The following is an 18,745-nucleotide window of genomic DNA, read 5'->3' as shown; positions in this document are numbered from 1 at the left end:
TACTACATCTCATTATCATCCAGTCTATATTAGCAGCAGACACAGTACAGTACGGTAGTCCACGGCTGTAGCTACCTCTGTGTCGGCACTCGGCAGTCCATCCATAATTGTATACTAGTATCCATCCATCTCCATTGTTTACCTGAGGTGCCTTTTAGTTGTGCCTATTAAAATATGGAGAACAAAAATGTTGAGGTTCCAAAATTAGGGAAAGATCAAGATCCACTTCCACCTCGTGCTGAAGCTGCTGCCACTAGTCATGGCCGAGACGATGAAATGCCAGCAACGTCGTCTGCCAAGGCCGATGCCCAATGTCATAGTACAGAGCATGTCAAATCCAAAACACCAAATATCAGTAAAAAAAGGACTCCAAAACCTAAAATAAAATTGTCGGAGGAGAAGCGTAAACTTGCCAATATGCCATTTACCACACGGAGTGGCAAGGAAAGGCTGAGGCCCTGGCCTATGTTCATGGCTAGTGGTTCAGCTTCACATGAGGATGGAAGCACTCAGCCTCTCGCTAGAAAAATGAAAAGACTCAAGCTGGAAAAAGCACAGCAAAGAACTGTGCGTTCTTCGAAATCCCAAATCCACAAGGAGAGTCCAATTGTGTCGGTTGCGATGCCTGACCTTCCCAACACTGGACGTGAAGAGCATGCGCCTTCCACCATTTGCACGCCCCCTGCAAGTGCTGGAAGGAGCACCCGCAGTCCAGTTCCTGATAGTCAGATTGAAGATGTCAGTGTTGAAGTACACCAGGATGAGGAGGATATGGGTGTTGCTGGCGCTGGGGAGGAAATTGACCAGGAGGATTCTGATGGTGAGGTGGTTTGTTTAAGTCAGGCACCCGGGGAGACACCTGTTGTCCGTGGGAGGAATATGGCCATTGACATGCCTGGTGAAAATACCAAAAAAATCAGCTCTTCGGTGTGGAAGTATTTCACCAGAAATGCGGACAACATTTGTCAAGCCGTGTGTTCCCTTTGTCAAGCTGTAATAAGTAGGGGTAAGGACGTTAACCACCTCGGAACATCCTCCCTTATACGTCACCTGCAGCGCATTCATAATAAGTCAGTGACAAGTTCAAAAACTTTGGCCGACAGCGGAAGCAGTCCACTGACCAGTAAATCCCTTCCTCTTGTAACCAAGCTCACGCAAACCACCCCACCAACTCCCTCAGTGTCAATTTCCTCCTTCCCCAGGAATGCCAATAGTCCTGCAGGCCATGTCACTGGCAATTCTGATGATTCCTCTCCTGCCTGGGATTCCTCCGATGCATCCTTGCGTGTAACGCCTACTGCTGCTGGCGCTGCTGTTGTTGCTGCAGGGAGTCGATGGTCATCCCAGAGGGGAAGTCGTAAGACCACTTTTACTACTTCCACCAAGCAATTGACTGTCCAACAGTCCTTTGCGAGGAAGATGAAATATCACAGCAGTCATCCTACTGCAAAGCGGATAACTGAGTCCTTGGCATCCTGGGTGGTGAGAAACGTGGTTCCGGTATCCATCATTACTGCAGAGCCAACTAGAGACTTGTTGGAGGTACTGTGTCCCCGGTACCAAATACCATCTAGGTTCCATTTCTCTAGGCAGGCGATACCGAAAATGTACACAGACCTCAGAAAAAGAGTCACCAGTGTCCTAAAAAATGCAGCTGTACCCAATGTCCACTTAACCACGGACATGTGGACAAGTGGAGCAGGGCAGGGTCAGGACTATATGACTGTGACAGCCCACTGGGTAGATGTATGGACTCCAGCCGCAAGAACAGCAGCGGCGGCACCAGTAGCAGCATCTCGCAAACGCCAACTCTTTCCTAGGCAGGCTACGCTTTGTATCACCGGTTTCCAGAATACGCACACAGCTGAAAACCTCTTACGGCAACTGAGGAAGATCATCGCGGAATGGCTTACCCCAATTGGACTCTCCTGTGGATTTGTGGCATCGGACAACGCCAGCAATATTGTGTGTGCATTAAATATGGGCAAATTCCAGCACGTCCCATGTTTTGCACATACCTTGAATTTGGTGGTGCAGAATTTTTTTAAAAACGACAGGGGCGTGCAAGAGATGCTGTCGGTGGCCAGAAGAATTGCGGGACACTTTCGGCGTACAGGCACCACGTACAGAAGACTGGAGCACCACCAAAAACTACTGAACCTGCCCTGCCATCATCTGAAGCAAGAAGTGGTAACGAGGTGGAATTCAACCCTCTATATGCTTCAGAGGTTGGAGGAGCAGCAAAAGGCCATTCAAGCCTATACAATTGAGCACGATATAGGAGGTGGAATGCACCTGTCTCAAGCGCAGTGGAGAATGATTTCAACGTTGTGCAAGGTTCTGATGCCCTTTGAACTTGCCACACGTGAAGTCAGTTCAGACACTGCCAGCCTGAGTCAGGTCATTCCCCTCATCAGGCTTTTGCAGAAGAAGCTGGAGACATTGAAGGAGGAGCTAACACGGAGCGATTCCGCTAGGCATGTGGGACTTGTGGATGGAGCCCTTAATTCGCTTAACAGGGATTCACGGGTGGTCAATCTGTTGAAATCAGAGCACTACATTTTGGCCACCATGCTCGATCCTAGATTTAAAGCCTACCTTGGATCTCTCTTTCCGGCAGACACAAGTCTGCTGGGGTTGAAAGACCTGCTGGTGAGAAAATTGTCAAGTCAAGCGGAACGCGACCTGTCAACATCTCCTCCTTCACATTCTCCCGCAACTGGGGGTGCGAGGAAAAGGCTCAGAATTCCGAGCCCACCCGCTGGCGGTGATGCAGGGCAGTCTGGAGCGACTGCTGATGCTGACATCTGGTCCGGACTGAAGGACCTGACAACGATTACGGACATGTCGTCTACTGTCACTGCATATGATTCTCTCACCATTGAAAGAATGGTGGAGGATTATATGAGTGACCGCATCCAAGTAGGCATGTCACACAGTCCGTACTTATACTGGCAGGAAAAAGAGGCAATTTGGAGGCCCTTGCACAAACTGGCTTTATTCTACCTAAGTTGCCCTCCCACAAGTGTGTACTCCGAAAGAGTGTTTAGTGCCGCCGCTCACCTTGTCAGCAATCGGCGTACGAGGTTACATCCAGAAAATGTGGAGAAGATGATGTTCATTAAAATGAATTATAATCAATTCCTCCGCGGAGACATTGACCAGCAGCAATTGCCTCCACAAAGTACACAGGGAGCTGAGATGGTGGATTCCAGTGGGGACGAATTGATAATCTGTGAGGAGGGGGATGTACACGGTGATATATCGGAGGATGATGATGAGGTGGACATCTTGCCTCTGTAGAGCCAGTTTGTGCAAGGAGAGATTAATTGCTTCTTTTTTTGGGGGGGGTCCAAACCAACCCGTCATATCAGTCACAGTCATGTGGCAGACCCTGTCACTGAAATGATGGGTTGGTTAAAGTGTGCATGTCCTGTTTTGTTTATACAACATAAGGGTGGGTGGGAGGGCCCAAGGACAATTCCATCTTGCACCTCTTTTTTCTTTTCTTTTTCTTTGCGTCATGTGCTGTTTGGGGAGGGTTTTTTGGAAGGGACATCCTGCGTGACACTGCAGTGCCACTCCTAGATGGGCCCGGTGTTTGTGTCGGCCACTAGGGTCGCTTATCTTACTCACACAGTCAGCTACCTCATTGCGCCTCTTTTTTTCTTTGCGTCATGTGCTGTTTGGGGAGGGTTTTTTGGAAGGGACATCCTGCGTGACACTGCAGTGCCACTCCTAGATGGGCCCGGTGTTTGTGTCGGCCACTAGGGTCGCTTATCTTACTCACACAGCTACCTCATTGCGCCTCTTTTTTTCTTTGCGTCATGTGCTGTTTGGGGAGGGTTTTTTGGAAGGGACATCCTGCGTGACACTGCAGTGCCACTCCTAGATGGGCCCGGTGTTTGTGTCGGCCACTAGGGTCGCTTATCTTACTCACACAGCGACCTCGGTGCAAATTCTAGGACTAAAAATAATATTGTGAGGTGTGAGGTATTCAGAATAGACTGAAAATGAGTGGAAATTATGGTTTTTGAGGTTAATAATACTTTGGGATCAAAATGACCCCCAAATTCTATGATTTAAGCTGTTTTTTAGGGTTTTTTGAAAAAAACACCTGAATCCAAAACACACCCGAATCCGACAAAAAAAATTCGGTGAGGTTTTGCCAAAACGCGGTCGAATCCAAAACACGGCCGCGGAACCGAACCCAAAACCAAAACACAAAACCCGAAAAATTTCCGGCGCTCATCTCTACTGTTAATCATATCCATACATCATTCACTGTACAAAACATGCGTATTACCAGACCATCGCGCAGTCCCTCATTTGATGGGATTAACCTGAAAAATGTTAGTCTATTAAAAGCATTAAATAGATAATAAAAGCAGGAACCCCAAGCAACATGGGTTCCAGACTATGGAAAGACGCTGCTTAGATAGATAGTCAATAGTTTGATAGCGTCAAAAGGTCAACATGCCAAAGGTATACAGGTCAAAAGGTCAACAGTTACAAAAGGTCAACAACGCAACTTTTATTTTTAGGTTTTCTGATTTTTTTCTACTTTTTTGCTTAGTTTACCATCCACATGGAGTACGATTGGGAATATTAACCGCTGCCCGAAGTGCGGCGAGTGAAGTTTGCGGTGAGGGTCTACGTTACCACTAGTTGGGGTCACAGATGATGAAACATGCAACATTATACCATTTATGTGTCGACCTTTTATCCTTGTCGACCGTCTGTACAGTCTATCATTGATGACCCTTTACTATAAAAAAATCATAAATGCTCACTATAGCATAGAGCTAAACAAAAAAAAAATGTAACCATTTTTCCTGAGTAGATAAGCTCAGTGTTTCAATATATGGCCCCCATTTTTTTTATAAAATCAAAATTACCCTTAGTTCAATATTATACATTGAAGCTTGTTTATCCAGGTATATCAGATGTAATAAAGCCATTGTAACCTGTTCCAGCTGAGGTGGGGAGTTGTCTGTTCATTTAGATACTGTAGAATAAGTTGGGTTTTTTTTAAGTTAATTTTTAAATAAACTTCTGTGTCTACAGGGGGGTACACACAGAGAGATCTGTGTTTTAAAATCTAAGCAATCTGACTAAATTGCTTAGATTTTAAGCACGGATCTGCCGTGTGTATGCCCCCCAGCGATAGCGATGCACGGCCCCGCGCATTGCTATCGTCGGTGCTAGATTGAGCCTGCGTGCAGGCTCAATCTAGCAGGTCGCTCACTTCACCGCCGTGTCAAGTGAGCGGACCCCGTCCGTCCGTCTCCCTCTCGTTCAGCACATCGCGCTGTGCTGAGCGGGGGGAGAGATGTGTGCTGAGCGGTCTGTGTTAAGATCGCTCAGCACACATCTCTCCCGTCAGTACCCCCCTTTGACTACCACTTTTGTGACAGTGGAATTACCCTTATCAGCACCAACTGTAGATTCATTGTTATCATGCGCAATGTAGTTTTAATCACATTCTACATTTCACTACAATCTTAGACAACCTTTATCCATCTCATTGCCATAGGTGAAACCATATTTACTGCCTACTTGTGCCAACCATCCTCACTTGAGATTGAGATACAGGATCTGCCAATTAAGCATGCTCCATGTATTTAGGACTGTAGTAAAGGCAAGACACAACTAGATTTAAAGATTATTTAATGCAACTGGTTCTTTCCATGCTTATGTAAAAACAGGAAAAATAATTTTAAGTGGAATGGAATATTATTACATTTCATTAACACCTAGTGCTCACCTAGACAGTGCTGACATTTATAGATGTTCTGCTATAAAGTACGGGAAATAGAACACCATTATTTTACAGCCTGTGCTTGTCTATTCTTGTACACATAGGATTACAATGACGAAATCAGACAGGCCCAGCTGCAAGAACTCACCTATCTAAATAATGGATCTGAAAATGAAGAAGTTCCAGTGGTTCGTGGAAAGCAGACAGTCCGTGCACGCGGTGCACCAGTATCTGCATTGTCACGGTAATATTTTGTTTTACAGAAATGTCGTCAGTGTTGTTATGGTCTCATGACTATGGAAATAAAGCAGTTATCAGCATAGGCTCTAGAACAGAGGTTCTCAAACTCGGTCCTCGGGGGCACACACAGTGCATGTTTTGCAGGTAACCCAGCAGGTGCACAGGTGTATTAATTACTCACTGACACATTTTAAAAGGTCCACAGGTGGAGCTAATTATTTCACTTGCGATTCTGTGAGGAGACCTGCAAAACATGCACTGTGTGTGCCCCCGAGGACCGAGTTTGAGAACCTCTGCTCTAGAATAATATAGAGCTATGCGCAGAACCCTGTGTTTTGGTTTTGTTTCGAAATCTGGTTTTGGAACTGGATTTAAAATCATGTAAATTGGAACAGTTTTTTTCTATAGCATTATGAACATCAATAACCTTTATTTTCAGTAATTTCCAGTCAATTTTGACCAATTTTGTCCCCTGAAATTACGAGGGAGGACATTGAACCTAATCCAAACACACAAGATCCTTTTTTGAGAACCAATCTGAACTTGTGAGAAGTCCTGAGCAGGGACTCATTTCTAGTCAGAACCCCAGTGTGACCCAAGCTAGGACTCTGTTCAGCTTGAAAGTCCAAAGTTTGGGTGTGTTTCGCTTTCAGCAAAACTGAACCACTCATCTCTAGAATAAAATACTGTAGATCTTTCTTACATCATTGTTAGAAGTGAAAACTTGACATTTGTGTTTAAGAAACTGAGCCCATTAAACCATATTTCATCTTCTATGGGGTGGTTCTCCAATTAGCTGCTGTAATTTAGCATGGCTAATTGGTTCGCCGGGGGCTATCCAATTAGCCCTGATTTGGCACGCTCCTCCCCCCAATGACGCCACTTATCGGGTATTATGCTTAGGCGCATGAAGCATAATCCGCAATAAGTGCCCCCTTGACCCGTTATCAGTGCCGCAAAAATATATAGGTCCACAACTTTTCATGGGACGTATGTATTTTCATATGAAAAATGGCTGTTTTTAGCGGGACCTAATTGGATAGGGAGATAAAAATATTAAATAACACCTGTTTTTCTCACCCGCTGTACTATTATGGGTAATTTAATACCCACCTATGTTTTTGTCCAGATACATTTTAGTCATAAACAAATACTTTGTATTACTGTACTTTGTATTACTGAGGCATGTCTGTTCAAAGGCTTACTTTACATGCTGGGAATTGTACTTAACATCAGCTGGAGAGCTACAGGCTGCCTAGCTTAGATTACACATACATGCATAGATTTCAGTCCTATGACCTACAATCTGCCACCTAAATTAGCTTTGTGTAAACAGGTTGGCTAAATCAGGAAAACTGTTTTCTTACAGCACAATTCCAGCTGTCTCCACTGGGATTAGTCTTCCCCACCCATTAATGACATGTTCTTCTACTTGTTATTTGTTTGTGAATTGTGAATGTGTTCGCAGTTCATTCTATTTTTTTCGATCTGCAAATTGTAATTTTTTTTTTTACGTTTCTGTTATGGTGATATTGCAAAGTTTTTGAGAATTATTTTTTATTTTGCCAAAACTCTAACAGCTCATTTGTCAGTCTAGTGGCACAGGGTGCTTTGAACACCTGCAAATACAGTATGAGCCCTGGGCTGTCACACAAACACAGCATTCAGGTTAGAAGAACCAGCATGACTGGAAGTCAGCATTGTGCACTGACTGTGTTGATATACTATGCTAGTGTGGTGTGCCTTTGTGGAAACTGTTCAGCTCATGCCCAGAAAGTAGATTCATACCTTCAGTAGTTTTTGAAGTTCTATTGATGCCTAACGGTGAATGCGTATTTTGTGAGGAAAAGAATAGATTAAAACATGGGAGTAAGTGTATGTGATGTACGCCTGGTATATATTCTCAGTGTTTATGCCACTGGTGATGGGGGGTAATTCCAAATTGATCGCAGCAGGAAATTTTTTAGCAGTTGGGCAAAACCATGTGCACTGCAGGGGGGGGGGGGGAGATATAACATTTGCAGAGAGAGTTAGATTTGGGTGGGTTATTTTGTTTCTGTGCAGGGTAAATACTGGCTGCTTTATTTTTACACTGCAATTTAGATTGCAGATTGAACTCACCCCACCCAAATCTATCTCTCTCTGCACATGTTACATCTGCCTCCCCTGCAGTGCACATGGTTTTGCCCAACTGCTAACAAAGTTCCTGCTGCGATCAACTCAGAATTACCCCCATGGTCTACACCAGTGGTTCTCAAACTGTGTGCCGTGGCACCCTGGGGTGTTGCGAGACACTTGCTAGGGTGCCTCAGGTTGGTGGTCCAGGACCAATTAAAATTATTTATGCTCAATGCAATAAGCAAAACCAGTGTTTGTGGCTTTCAAACATAAAATACGTGGACAAACAGAAGCAAATCTTGTCCCTCACCACACAATTGACCCAAAGGATGACATACTGTATAAACATCATTTACTTCATTTAATATTTTTTTCTAAATTTATCAATAAGAAACTTCTGGACTAGGGGTGCCGTGAAAAAAAATTCTGATACTGTAGGGCGCTGTGATTCAAAAAAGTTTTGGAACCACTGGCCTACACGCATCTTGGGAAGCATATATCTCAACTTTGGTATGGCCACAAATATGCTATTTTTATGTGCAGTTGTTCTGAGTGAAAGTTATGCCCAGCTTGTGACCAATTCTATATCCGGCCTTGAACAGAGGTCTTATACAGTATGGTCACATAAAAATCTGTTGTGTCACTAGCCTTACTTGCAGTGTTGTCATGTGCGCTTTTTCGAACAACTTTACAACTTTGATACAGATGGAGCCACGCTAATCGTGGCTCCTTCTGTGCCTGGGCACGCCCGGCGATGTGGATGAACGAGGTGCTCGTGCGTCGTAGACGCGCCCCATTCAAAGTAAATGGGGGCATCTCCATGCGCTTGGCAGCGTGCCGAGGCGCAGGTGCGCCTAGGCACGCTGCGTGTCCCCGCGTGCGATGCAACCATGCTCAGTGAGCATGGCTCTATCTGTACATAGTTGCCTACCCCATAGGCAAACGCAGAGGGGGGGGGTTCCGGTTGCCTGGAAACCCCCTCCTCTTGGCAAGTGGGTCAAATTACGACAATTGCAATAGTATATAATACAATTACTAGAGCTGCCGCCACATCATGCAGTTTAAACTGCTGCACATGTCCTGGGGTAGAAGCTTCTGCTTCTGAGGCCTCAATCAGTACACTGGACCAGAGAGTAGCTACCAGGAAGAAGAGACAGGAGCCTTACCATGAGGTGGGAGAACGTGTGCTTAGAAAATGCAGTACTGGTTCTATTATGTTTGTGTATTTATTTATTTATTGTGGTATGTTTAACCTTTTCCTGACCACTTACATTATCTTATTTATATTAAATATGTTTGATACAGCCTATACTATAGACCATTTATAGTGTTAAATATTAACTGTATTCCATGTTCCGCAGAGTGGTAGATTGTGGATTGCATTGGAAACCCCCCTCTAGAAATCCTGAGTTTGCCACTGTACCCTCCCGCATTCTGCAGGAGACTTCCTGAAATAGTAGCAATTTCCATGACTCCCTGAATAGTCCAGCAATCTTCCGTTTGCACCTTATCCCCATTATGTAGCTGTTATATGCTTGGGATAAAAAATAAATCAGAGATACATACATTCTAATGGGATCATCAGAACCATTTCCTTGCATTGATTATAACTTAGGCACAGTGATCCCTATGGCTACATGCATTTTAAAAAAATGTTTCTCGTGGCCACTTACAGTATATGGAACCTCTTGTAAAACACAATACTCAAACAAATCCTGAAAAATATCAGTGTCTATTCTTCATCAAGTAGATCTTGCTAACTTTTGGGCTCATTTACATTTGGATGTCAGTCATTTTTATGACACACCTCTCAGATGTAGCAGGACATGTCCGCGCTGATAGGTGTTACTTTCACAATCTTCCTGAAATTAATTTTCAAAAGTAGGCAAGTATGCTTTGATAAACTCAGATAACTTCAGTGTTGAGTATTTTAGGTAATGCTCTGTTCCTCATTTACACAAGTGTGCCTAGTTTTTTGCCAAAGCACAAGTTTGCAGAGCAACAATGGCAACATTTACTGTATGTAGCAACATTTCAGGCCAAGAGGAGATGTTGGCTTTAGTGAGGGCATTGCCTGAAAAGTACAGCGTAGACACAATGGTACACCTGCTTGCAGAGGAGAGCTACAGAATTAACTTTCATTATAAGATGGAAGATTGTTGTATGGGATAAAAGGGTGGAAATAGTTTACTTTTAGAGTTTCCTAGTTGTGCGTAGAAATCCATGACCCTTTTCTGTCTGCAAAATGACTTTAATTTTGCACCAGCTCACAGTTGAGAGTCTTCAGTTGTGTCCTATACTTGTAAGAGGATCCATTTTACACCTTCTTTTTATTGCAATTTGTTGGAGAAGCAAACTCCATGGGAATAAAATGTTTTACAAACAATGTTGGCACATTCACAGAAGTCTTGATACAGATGTGTCCTCTTACATCCTTGCTGCAGTACGATAAACAGCCTTCAAGTCGCGCCATGCCATGGCGAGACTCTATAGTGCCGAATGTCTTTTTTTGCATCTTTTGCCGCATAAATAAGTCTTAGTTGCAATGTAATGCAATATGACGCATAAGCAACTTCTGCTGATTAAAATGATGTGCGGCATGCCTACAGTATATTGTGTGTGTGACTGCGGCTCTATCTGTGTATGAAATGCAAGAAAACACTGTAGCATAGCATTTTGTATGTACATACAGTTGCAGTTACACACAGAATATAGGCATCCTGTATATCCTTTTAATCAGCAGAAGCTGCGAGTGCATCCTATTGCATTAAATTGCATCTAAGACGCATTTTCGTCGCAAAAGCTGCAAAAAATGATTCTCGATGCTACAGAGTCACACCGCAGTCACGCGTTGTGTAACGCGACTTGTAGCGCATGGAGCAAAGATGTAAGAGTACACTTCTGAATTGCTTCACACTTGTGAAAAGTTTAGGTCATAGCCAGTGGTGGCTCCAGGGGTGGCACCCCTATTTGAATTCTTGACTGCACTGCAGCCCCACCTCTAGAGCCACCACTGGTCATAGCAGAAGATTAGTGATTCAGGGGTCTATTTACTAAGCCCTGGATGGAGATAAAGTCGCTGGAGATAAAGTACCAGCCAGTGGTCTCCAAACTGCTATGCCACAGGCAGAGGCGTCACCGGGTGTGGTGACACCCGGTGCGCGCCCCTGATCTCCTGCAGCGACCGTGTCAAAAAGGGGGCGTGACCTTGCACTTAGGGGGCGTGGCTTCGCGGGATCCCGGAATCGTCACTCTGGGGGCGTGCCCAGCATCTCCGGAGATGCTGGGCTTGCCCCAGAGCCAGTCTCCGTCCACTGTCGGCTCCACTTCTGTGACAGGAGCCGGGTGCTGTAGGAGACTTTCTCACTGCAGCACCTGGTTCCTGTCAGTGCGGAGGAGCTGACATTTGGCGTCACACCCGGGTGCGGGCCGCACCCCCCGCACCCGCCTTGTGACGCCACTGGCCACAGGCTGTGTTTGAAAAATGACAGTTAGGAGCCAATTCTCTGGTACTTTGGGGGTCATTCCGAGTTGATCGTAGCTGTGCAAAATTTGGCACAGCTACGATCTTCTTCCCTGACATGCGGGGGGGGGCGCCCAGCACAGGGCTAGTCCGCCACGCATGTCCGTCCAGCCCCCCTCGCAGAAGTGCAAAGGCATCACACAGCGGCGATGCCTTTGCACTTCAGGAGTAACTCCCGGCCAGCGCAGCTTTAGCGTGCTGGCCGGGAGCTACTCCTCGCTCCCTTGCTCGCAGCGGCTGCGTATGACGTCACACAGCCGCTGCGGCCCGCCCCCACTCCTGCATTGGCCGGACCGCGCCTACAAAACAGCGGCTAAATGCCGCCGTTTCGCCCCCTCCCACCCATAGATCGCCTCTGCCTGTCAATCAGGCAGAGGCGACCGACGGCCATAGTAGGACAGCGATCGCCTCTGCCTGATTGAAAGGCAGAGGCGATCGCTGTCCTACTACGGCCATCGGACGTCCCGCATGCGCTGGCGCATGCGCAGCAGGGACCCGTTCGCTCTGCTGTGTGAAAACGCAACGAGCGAACGGGTCGGGATGACCCCCTTTATCTCCAGTGACTTTATCTCCATCCATGGCTTAGTAAATAGACCCCTAAGTCATAGCAGTGTATTAGGTGAAATATGGAAATGGTTTATTTTAGTGAACGGTATTCATTCTAAAAAGGTAGGAGTTTGGGCTTTATTCCACACACCAAAGTCCTCTTTTGGGTTGTAAATGTACCTGTTGTGTTCCATCAATATTTAACTAGTGTTCCAAGAATTATTTTGATAAGACAAATTACTCAGCATTTGTATTATCTCATATGTACTTATGTAATTAATTTCTACATTTTTGTTAAACATTAAAATGTGTAATTTGTCTCTTTACTGTATTCTACAGAAAACCATACATTATTTTTACATGTGTATTATCTGACCTGTACTCTGACCTTTGCTGCAGGGGTCGTGGTGGGGTGCCACCTGCCTCTGCAGGGGTACCTAGAGGGGCACCAGCTCCTAGAGGTGGGACCCCGGCAAGAGTACCATCAACACGGGCTCGGGGACATCTCGCCTCAAGAGCAAGAGGAATTCCCCCACCCACTGGATACCGACCCCCACCACCGGCGCAGGACACATATGGAGAATATGTAAGTGTTCTATTGAATCTCTTAATTTATGGCTGTCCTGTGTTTTCTTTTAATATGTTGTATAACCATTCAGGGTTTCTCCAGCCTTTTATTCCTCTTTCAGGACAGGCTTCGTAACATGTGGATCTTTTTGCATTTGATAGATAAATTGGTTGGAGCTCTCATGGTGGCTGAACCAAAGGGTATGGGTCATTAGGTCGACAAGACTTAGGTCGACAGTCATTAGGTCGACCACTATTGGTCGACATGCATTAGGTCGACATGGACATTAGGTCGACATGAGTTTTTTAAACTTTTTTTGCTGTAGTTTTCTTCGTAAAGTGACGGGGAACCCCAATTAGTGCACAGTGTCCCCTCGCCATTCTTTGGGCAACAGGTTACTATTCCCAGTCATAGTCCACTTGGATCATAAAGTATGAAAAAGTTCAAAAAGTAAAAAAAAATTAAAAAACTTATGTCGACCGTTTCCCATGTTGACCTAGTGACCACGTTGATTTAGTGACCACGTTGACCTAGTGACCATGTTGACCTAGTGACCATGTTGACCTAGTGACCACGTTGACCTAATGACCACGTTGACATAGTGACCATGTTGACCTAATGCATGTCGACAAATAATGGTCGACCTAATGACTGTCAACCTAAGTCTTGTCGACCTAATGACCGTAAGCCGAACCAAAATGAAGGCTAGATACAGATGTGTCCTCCGACACTGTTGCTGCAGTCACATTAAACAGCCTAGTTCCGACTGTCTGCATCGTTTTTACCTAAAAAACTTCCATAAGCAGACTACGCTAATTAAAATGATATGTGCCATGACTAGCAGCTGTATCTGCATACAAAATGCTACGTTACAGTGTTTTCCACTGTCCATGTGCAGATACATGCCGCATATCATTTTAATCAGCATGCAATTAAGATGCATTTTCAGGGAAAGGACACCCAGCGCTGGCCAAGTCACATGGGAGCTAGCAACTCTTATGTGCCCTTTGTGCAACTCATAACCTACAGAGGCTAGACATAAAGGATGTATCTGTATTCATAAAACTGCAACCTTTCAAATTACAAGAAGATAATGAAATAACTAAGCACACAAAATTGCTGCATCAACTGTGCAATGACTGATGTACTAATATATACTACGGCTTTCAAAGAATTTATAAAAAAACATCCACTGCATGCAGTATCGGAGAACAGAGAGTAAATGTACAATAATAGCCTGTGACTTGCAAGCATTGTCTGACTGTTTTAAATGGGCAACCGTTTATGCTTTTTAAATGAGTGCCCCTTTAAGACATGGGACACACTCCTCGGAAAGTCGTCAGTGTTTGCAAGTCACAGTAGATGGTGTGCATTGTTTCCATCATGATTTATAAAATACTGTATTTCATTAATTGTTCCATAGCATAGGTTAAAACCTGGATTGTAGTCTTTAGGTTATTTTGTTTGTATGAAAAGCTGCATTTAGCAGAAAATAAAAAAATTATAACATTTTTAACACTATTTTCATTTATAGAGTGCTAAAACCCCCGGTAATTAAATGATAATTTAAATAAATATTTGTAGTGATATTTGTTCATTATTTTTGCATGTCCTAATGATTTTAGAAATGATTTAGCTTGCTTTAGATGGAAAAGGGAGAGAATAAGCTCTGATTCGCAATAACAGCTTTTATCATCTTTTTCTTCTTTTATCCTTATTCAAAGTCTGCGTTTCACTTATGTTTCATATGCATGCAGATGTACACAAGCTCTTACTTCACACCTTCTTATATACAGATGTGTCTTCTTAAGACTTTGCTCTATGCGCTACAAGCCATGTTACACATATGAGTTGATCGCAGCAGGATTTTTGTTAGCAGTTGGGCAAACCATGTGCACTGCAGGGGAGGCAGATATAACATGTGCAGAGAGAGTTAGATTTGGGTGGGTTATTTTGTTTCTGTGCAGGGTAAATACTGGCTGCTTTATCTTTACACTGCAATTTAGATTGCAGATTGAACACACCACATCCAAATCTAACTCTCTCTGCACATGTTATATCTGCCTCCCCTGCAGTGCACATGGTTTTGCCTAACTGCTAACAAAGATCCTGCTGCGATCAACTCAGAATTACCCCCATAATGCATGAGTGCCGTGTGACTCGGTAGCGCTAAGCGTCTTTTTTGCATATTTTGCCACGAAAATGCATCTTGAACGCAATGTAATGCTATAGGACGCAGGAGCGGCGTCAGCTGATTAAAATGATATTCAACATGCCTATATTCTGTGTGTGACTGCGGCTCTATCTGCATCCAAAATGAAATGTTACAGTGTTTTCCAGGAAAACACTGTAACAGAACAGTTTGTATGCAAATACAGTCGCAGTGACACAGTCACACAGAGAATATAGGCATGCTGCATATCATTTTACTCAGTAGAAGCTGCTCATACATCCTTTTACATTACATTGTGTCTAAGAAGCATTTTGGTGATAAAATATGCAAAAAAGTCTCTCGGCTCTACCGGGTCCTGCCACGGCATGGCGCGACTAGGAGGGCTGTTTAGCGTGACTACAGCAAAGATATAAGAGGACACGTCTGTAGGTGGCTAGGTTTTTTGATGGGATTTTGTTTGTATATTTTTGCCACTTTGGTAATCTTAAGGTTTCCAAGTCTTAAGGAAGTGACAACATTTGACATATCATCCATGCCAAACTCCCATCACCGGGTTTGCAGCAGTGAAATAGCGTGTGTCTCAACTGTACAATAATTCATTGGGTCTGCAATAATATAGAAACAATGATTAAACTATTGCACAGATGTATGGTTGCCTGTATCTAATGATATCTCACTTCTGGTTTTAAATGCTTATACACTAAACTGAAGCAAATACCTTATACCTTTGTTTAAGCAGTCTGTTTTCTCAGTAAAGTTCATTCACTGATTTCTGTAAAGTAATACGAATTCCTTTCTAAAGGTAAAGACTGAGGCCCCGATTGAGAGAAGTATGCAAAGCCGATGTTCCTCACAATGGAGAAATCACCGGCAGACCGTGCACTTGCTGCGTTTGCATTGTGCATGCGTCAAGGTGGCACTGTGATCCCGCATGCAAATAATGATTCCATTGCAAATTGAATTACAGGAAATGACCGTTTGTGGGTAGCTAGCGTACAAAAACATGTCGCCTACTTGACTGCTGCCACGACTAGTCTGCATAGCCATAAACCTTGAAGAAAGAGGGGAAAATTAGCTGAGCGCTCAGTGAGTGGTGGTGTATAGATGAATATCAGCAGCAGCTTGGGAAGGGAATGCCAATCCCCAAAAACACACTTAAGTAGAAAAAATTACCAAGTTGCGCTAAACAATTAAATAAAAAAGCATTTATTTTGATGCATAAAATGTATTATGATAACAACAATTCTCCCGGGAGTACAATACACACTTTAACCTTAAAATGACATCTCTATAACTGTATAACTACTGCTAATTTTATAACAGAAGTACAGATTAGTACTATTCCAGAGCTTATGACCCCAGGGATATCACTTTAAATAAAATATTAACAACAGCAATGATTAATAACTGTTAAAAGAAAAAATTAAAAAGTCTCACTTGGTCCACATGAATACCGAGCAGTCCTGATCATTAATAACTGTGAGCTTAATCCAATGATCCTATAGTAGACCGGACCCTTGTAGCATTAAATTGGAGCTCACGTAGTTGATGCTGTGAGCAAATGCATAATATGGTAAACCACTAGCCGCTGTGACAAGGTGGAGAGCCTGGAGCGATGTTGCTGCGGTCAGCCGCTGGCCCCTAAACGGGGAGTGGAGAGCCGTACCTGAGAGTGACCGCCGGACTAGATGAAATGCGGCTGCGTATAGCTGACACGCGGCTGCAGTATCCGGACGGCTGGCTGTTACCTTGCGTGGCACAATGTATGGGCTCTCAACAGCAGGCGGCTGACCTGTGCTCCCACGGGCAGCTCCGATTGAGCCTCCCTGCAATTTTCAGTGTGTATAGAAGGTAGATGGACACTCAGGCGGCGGCTGGTTCGTAATCAGTGGTATACCGTAGTAGCAGCAATAATGAAGAAAGCTGATCTCCCGCACAGAATCAGGCTGGATGAGGCTCCAAGTAAAGTTAGCAATGCTGAGCACCTGTATCTAACGCGTTTCAACGCCAGCAGGGCGTCTTCTTCAAAAGGCAGGTATAACAGGATGTGGGAGTAACTACCAATTATACCCACTATACAGGTGAAACCCGTTGTGATTAATTAAATTAGAATAATCCCCATGATTGCTAGTATTTAATAGGCACTGTTCTTAGCTTTTATTTAAGGAGGTCTTTTCACTTTACATAGAAATCAGCAGCGTTAAAACACCTGTACCTGTTACTTGAAACCAAATGGATGTATATACATCAATATGGATACATATATATGAACATCCAAATATGTATATTACAACAGAACTATAATCTTCAATCAATAATAATTACCACAACATCTATGACAATAGAACATGAGACTGGGAATATAACACTCAAAAATATTAATTTGACTACCATATATTTAGAGAAAATTCTTAATTCCAAACAAGCATCCACTTTTACTATTTAGGACTTCTTCTACTCCCACCATATAATAACACACAAATGTGTGTAGACACTATCCCCATTTTAAAAAAAGAAACAATAAATAGGTATTCCTAGGGATATTCATAATAAAATCATATAGAGGTGAAGATGCATTATGCATATAGGCAACGATACTACTCCAATTTAGTCGAGAACACGGCTAGAAGGAAACACGGATAGAGAGAAACAGTGGACATATAGCTGTGATTAGGACATATAACTGTCCCAATCATAGATTTAGCCACCAGTACATTATAAATAAACACCCAATAGGGTATAGGCTAATCTAAATAAATTCCAGATCAATAGTTTCGTTAAGACCCTGAGGATTTAATGACTGTAGCTTAAGAATCCATGCTGCTTCTTGTCTGCATAGAACTCTGAAGCGATCGCCACCCCTGCTGGTAACTGGGACATGTTCCAGTCCGACCAGCTGGAGTCCCACTGGATCCCCCCCATGTAGTTCCAGAAAGTGGCGAGGAACACTATGATTAGTACATTTATTCAAAATATTCCGTCTGTGTTCCATAAACCTTGTCTTCAAGGGACGTATTGTCCTGCCTACATAATATAGTTGGCACGGACATATTAGCAAATAAATGACATACTGTGTGCTACAATTAATAAATGAATCAATGGTATAAATCTTTTTAGATACCGCTGCACATACACTTTTAGTTTTGTCTTAACAAATGAACAGGTGGTACACTTCATATGAATACACTTAAAAAACCCTAGAACTTCTGGTCCAATGAGTGTTCTTTGTGTACATTTAGAGAACTGTTTTCTTGAACGCCCTCCAAAAAAACTAGGAGCTAATAAATTTTTCAAATTATTTGCCTTTTTAAAAACTATAGAGGGTGTAATCGTAAGATGTTCTTTAAGCACAGGATCCGTAAATAATAATCTATAATTTTTCTTAATAATGTGTCTGATTTTATTCGCAGCTATATTAAACTTTGATTTAAATACCAAACCATATTTGTTGCTTTTCAGATTATCTTCACCCTTAGTTTTACCATTGGCATGAATTTGATTCATATTCCTAGATGCAATGTTCTGTGTAATAACTGTGTTGTCCACACTATCACTACTATAGACATGGCTCTGGACTTCCATCTCCACATGAAGTCTATCCTTATTACTCATAAGCGTATATCTGCTCTAGTTAGCTTAGTAGCATATTCTACTGCTTCATCAAGTACTGCTTGTGGATATTCGCAATTTTTGAAAGTTTCTACTAGATCCATTACCTGTTCTTGATATTTTATATCAGATGAACAGTTTCTTCTGATCCTATGTACTTGGCTTTTAGGAACATTCCTAAGCCAACCCTTATTATGATTACTGGAA

At 43.4% G+C, this 18,745-nt stretch overlaps 1 protein-coding gene across 4 annotated transcripts in view; it reads left to right on the top strand.

Moving 5' to 3' along the window:
- Positions 1-18,745, top strand: part of KHDRBS3 (KH RNA binding domain containing, signal transduction associated 3) — a 187,061-nt gene that overhangs the window by 109,526 nt on the left and 58,790 nt on the right. For all 4 annotated transcript variants that reach the window (XR_010177569.1, XM_063921231.1, XM_063921233.1 and 1 more), the window contains 2 exons: positions 5,866-6,005; positions 12,588-12,774. Coding sequence is in view for 3 of the 4 variants with exons in the window: in XM_063921231.1 (XP_063777301.1) it covers positions 5,866-6,005; positions 12,588-12,774 (327 nt within the window). In the remaining variant the exon portion in view is untranslated. The remainder of the gene's footprint in view (positions 1-5,865; positions 6,006-12,587; positions 12,775-18,745) is intronic.

The sequence above is a fragment of the Pseudophryne corroboree genome, chromosome 5, assembly GCF_028390025.1.
Source record: "Pseudophryne corroboree isolate aPseCor3 chromosome 5, aPseCor3.hap2, whole genome shotgun sequence".
Taxonomy (NCBI): domain Eukaryota; kingdom Metazoa; phylum Chordata; class Amphibia; order Anura; family Myobatrachidae; genus Pseudophryne; species Pseudophryne corroboree.
This window is presented reverse-complemented; position numbering and strand designations above follow the sequence as displayed.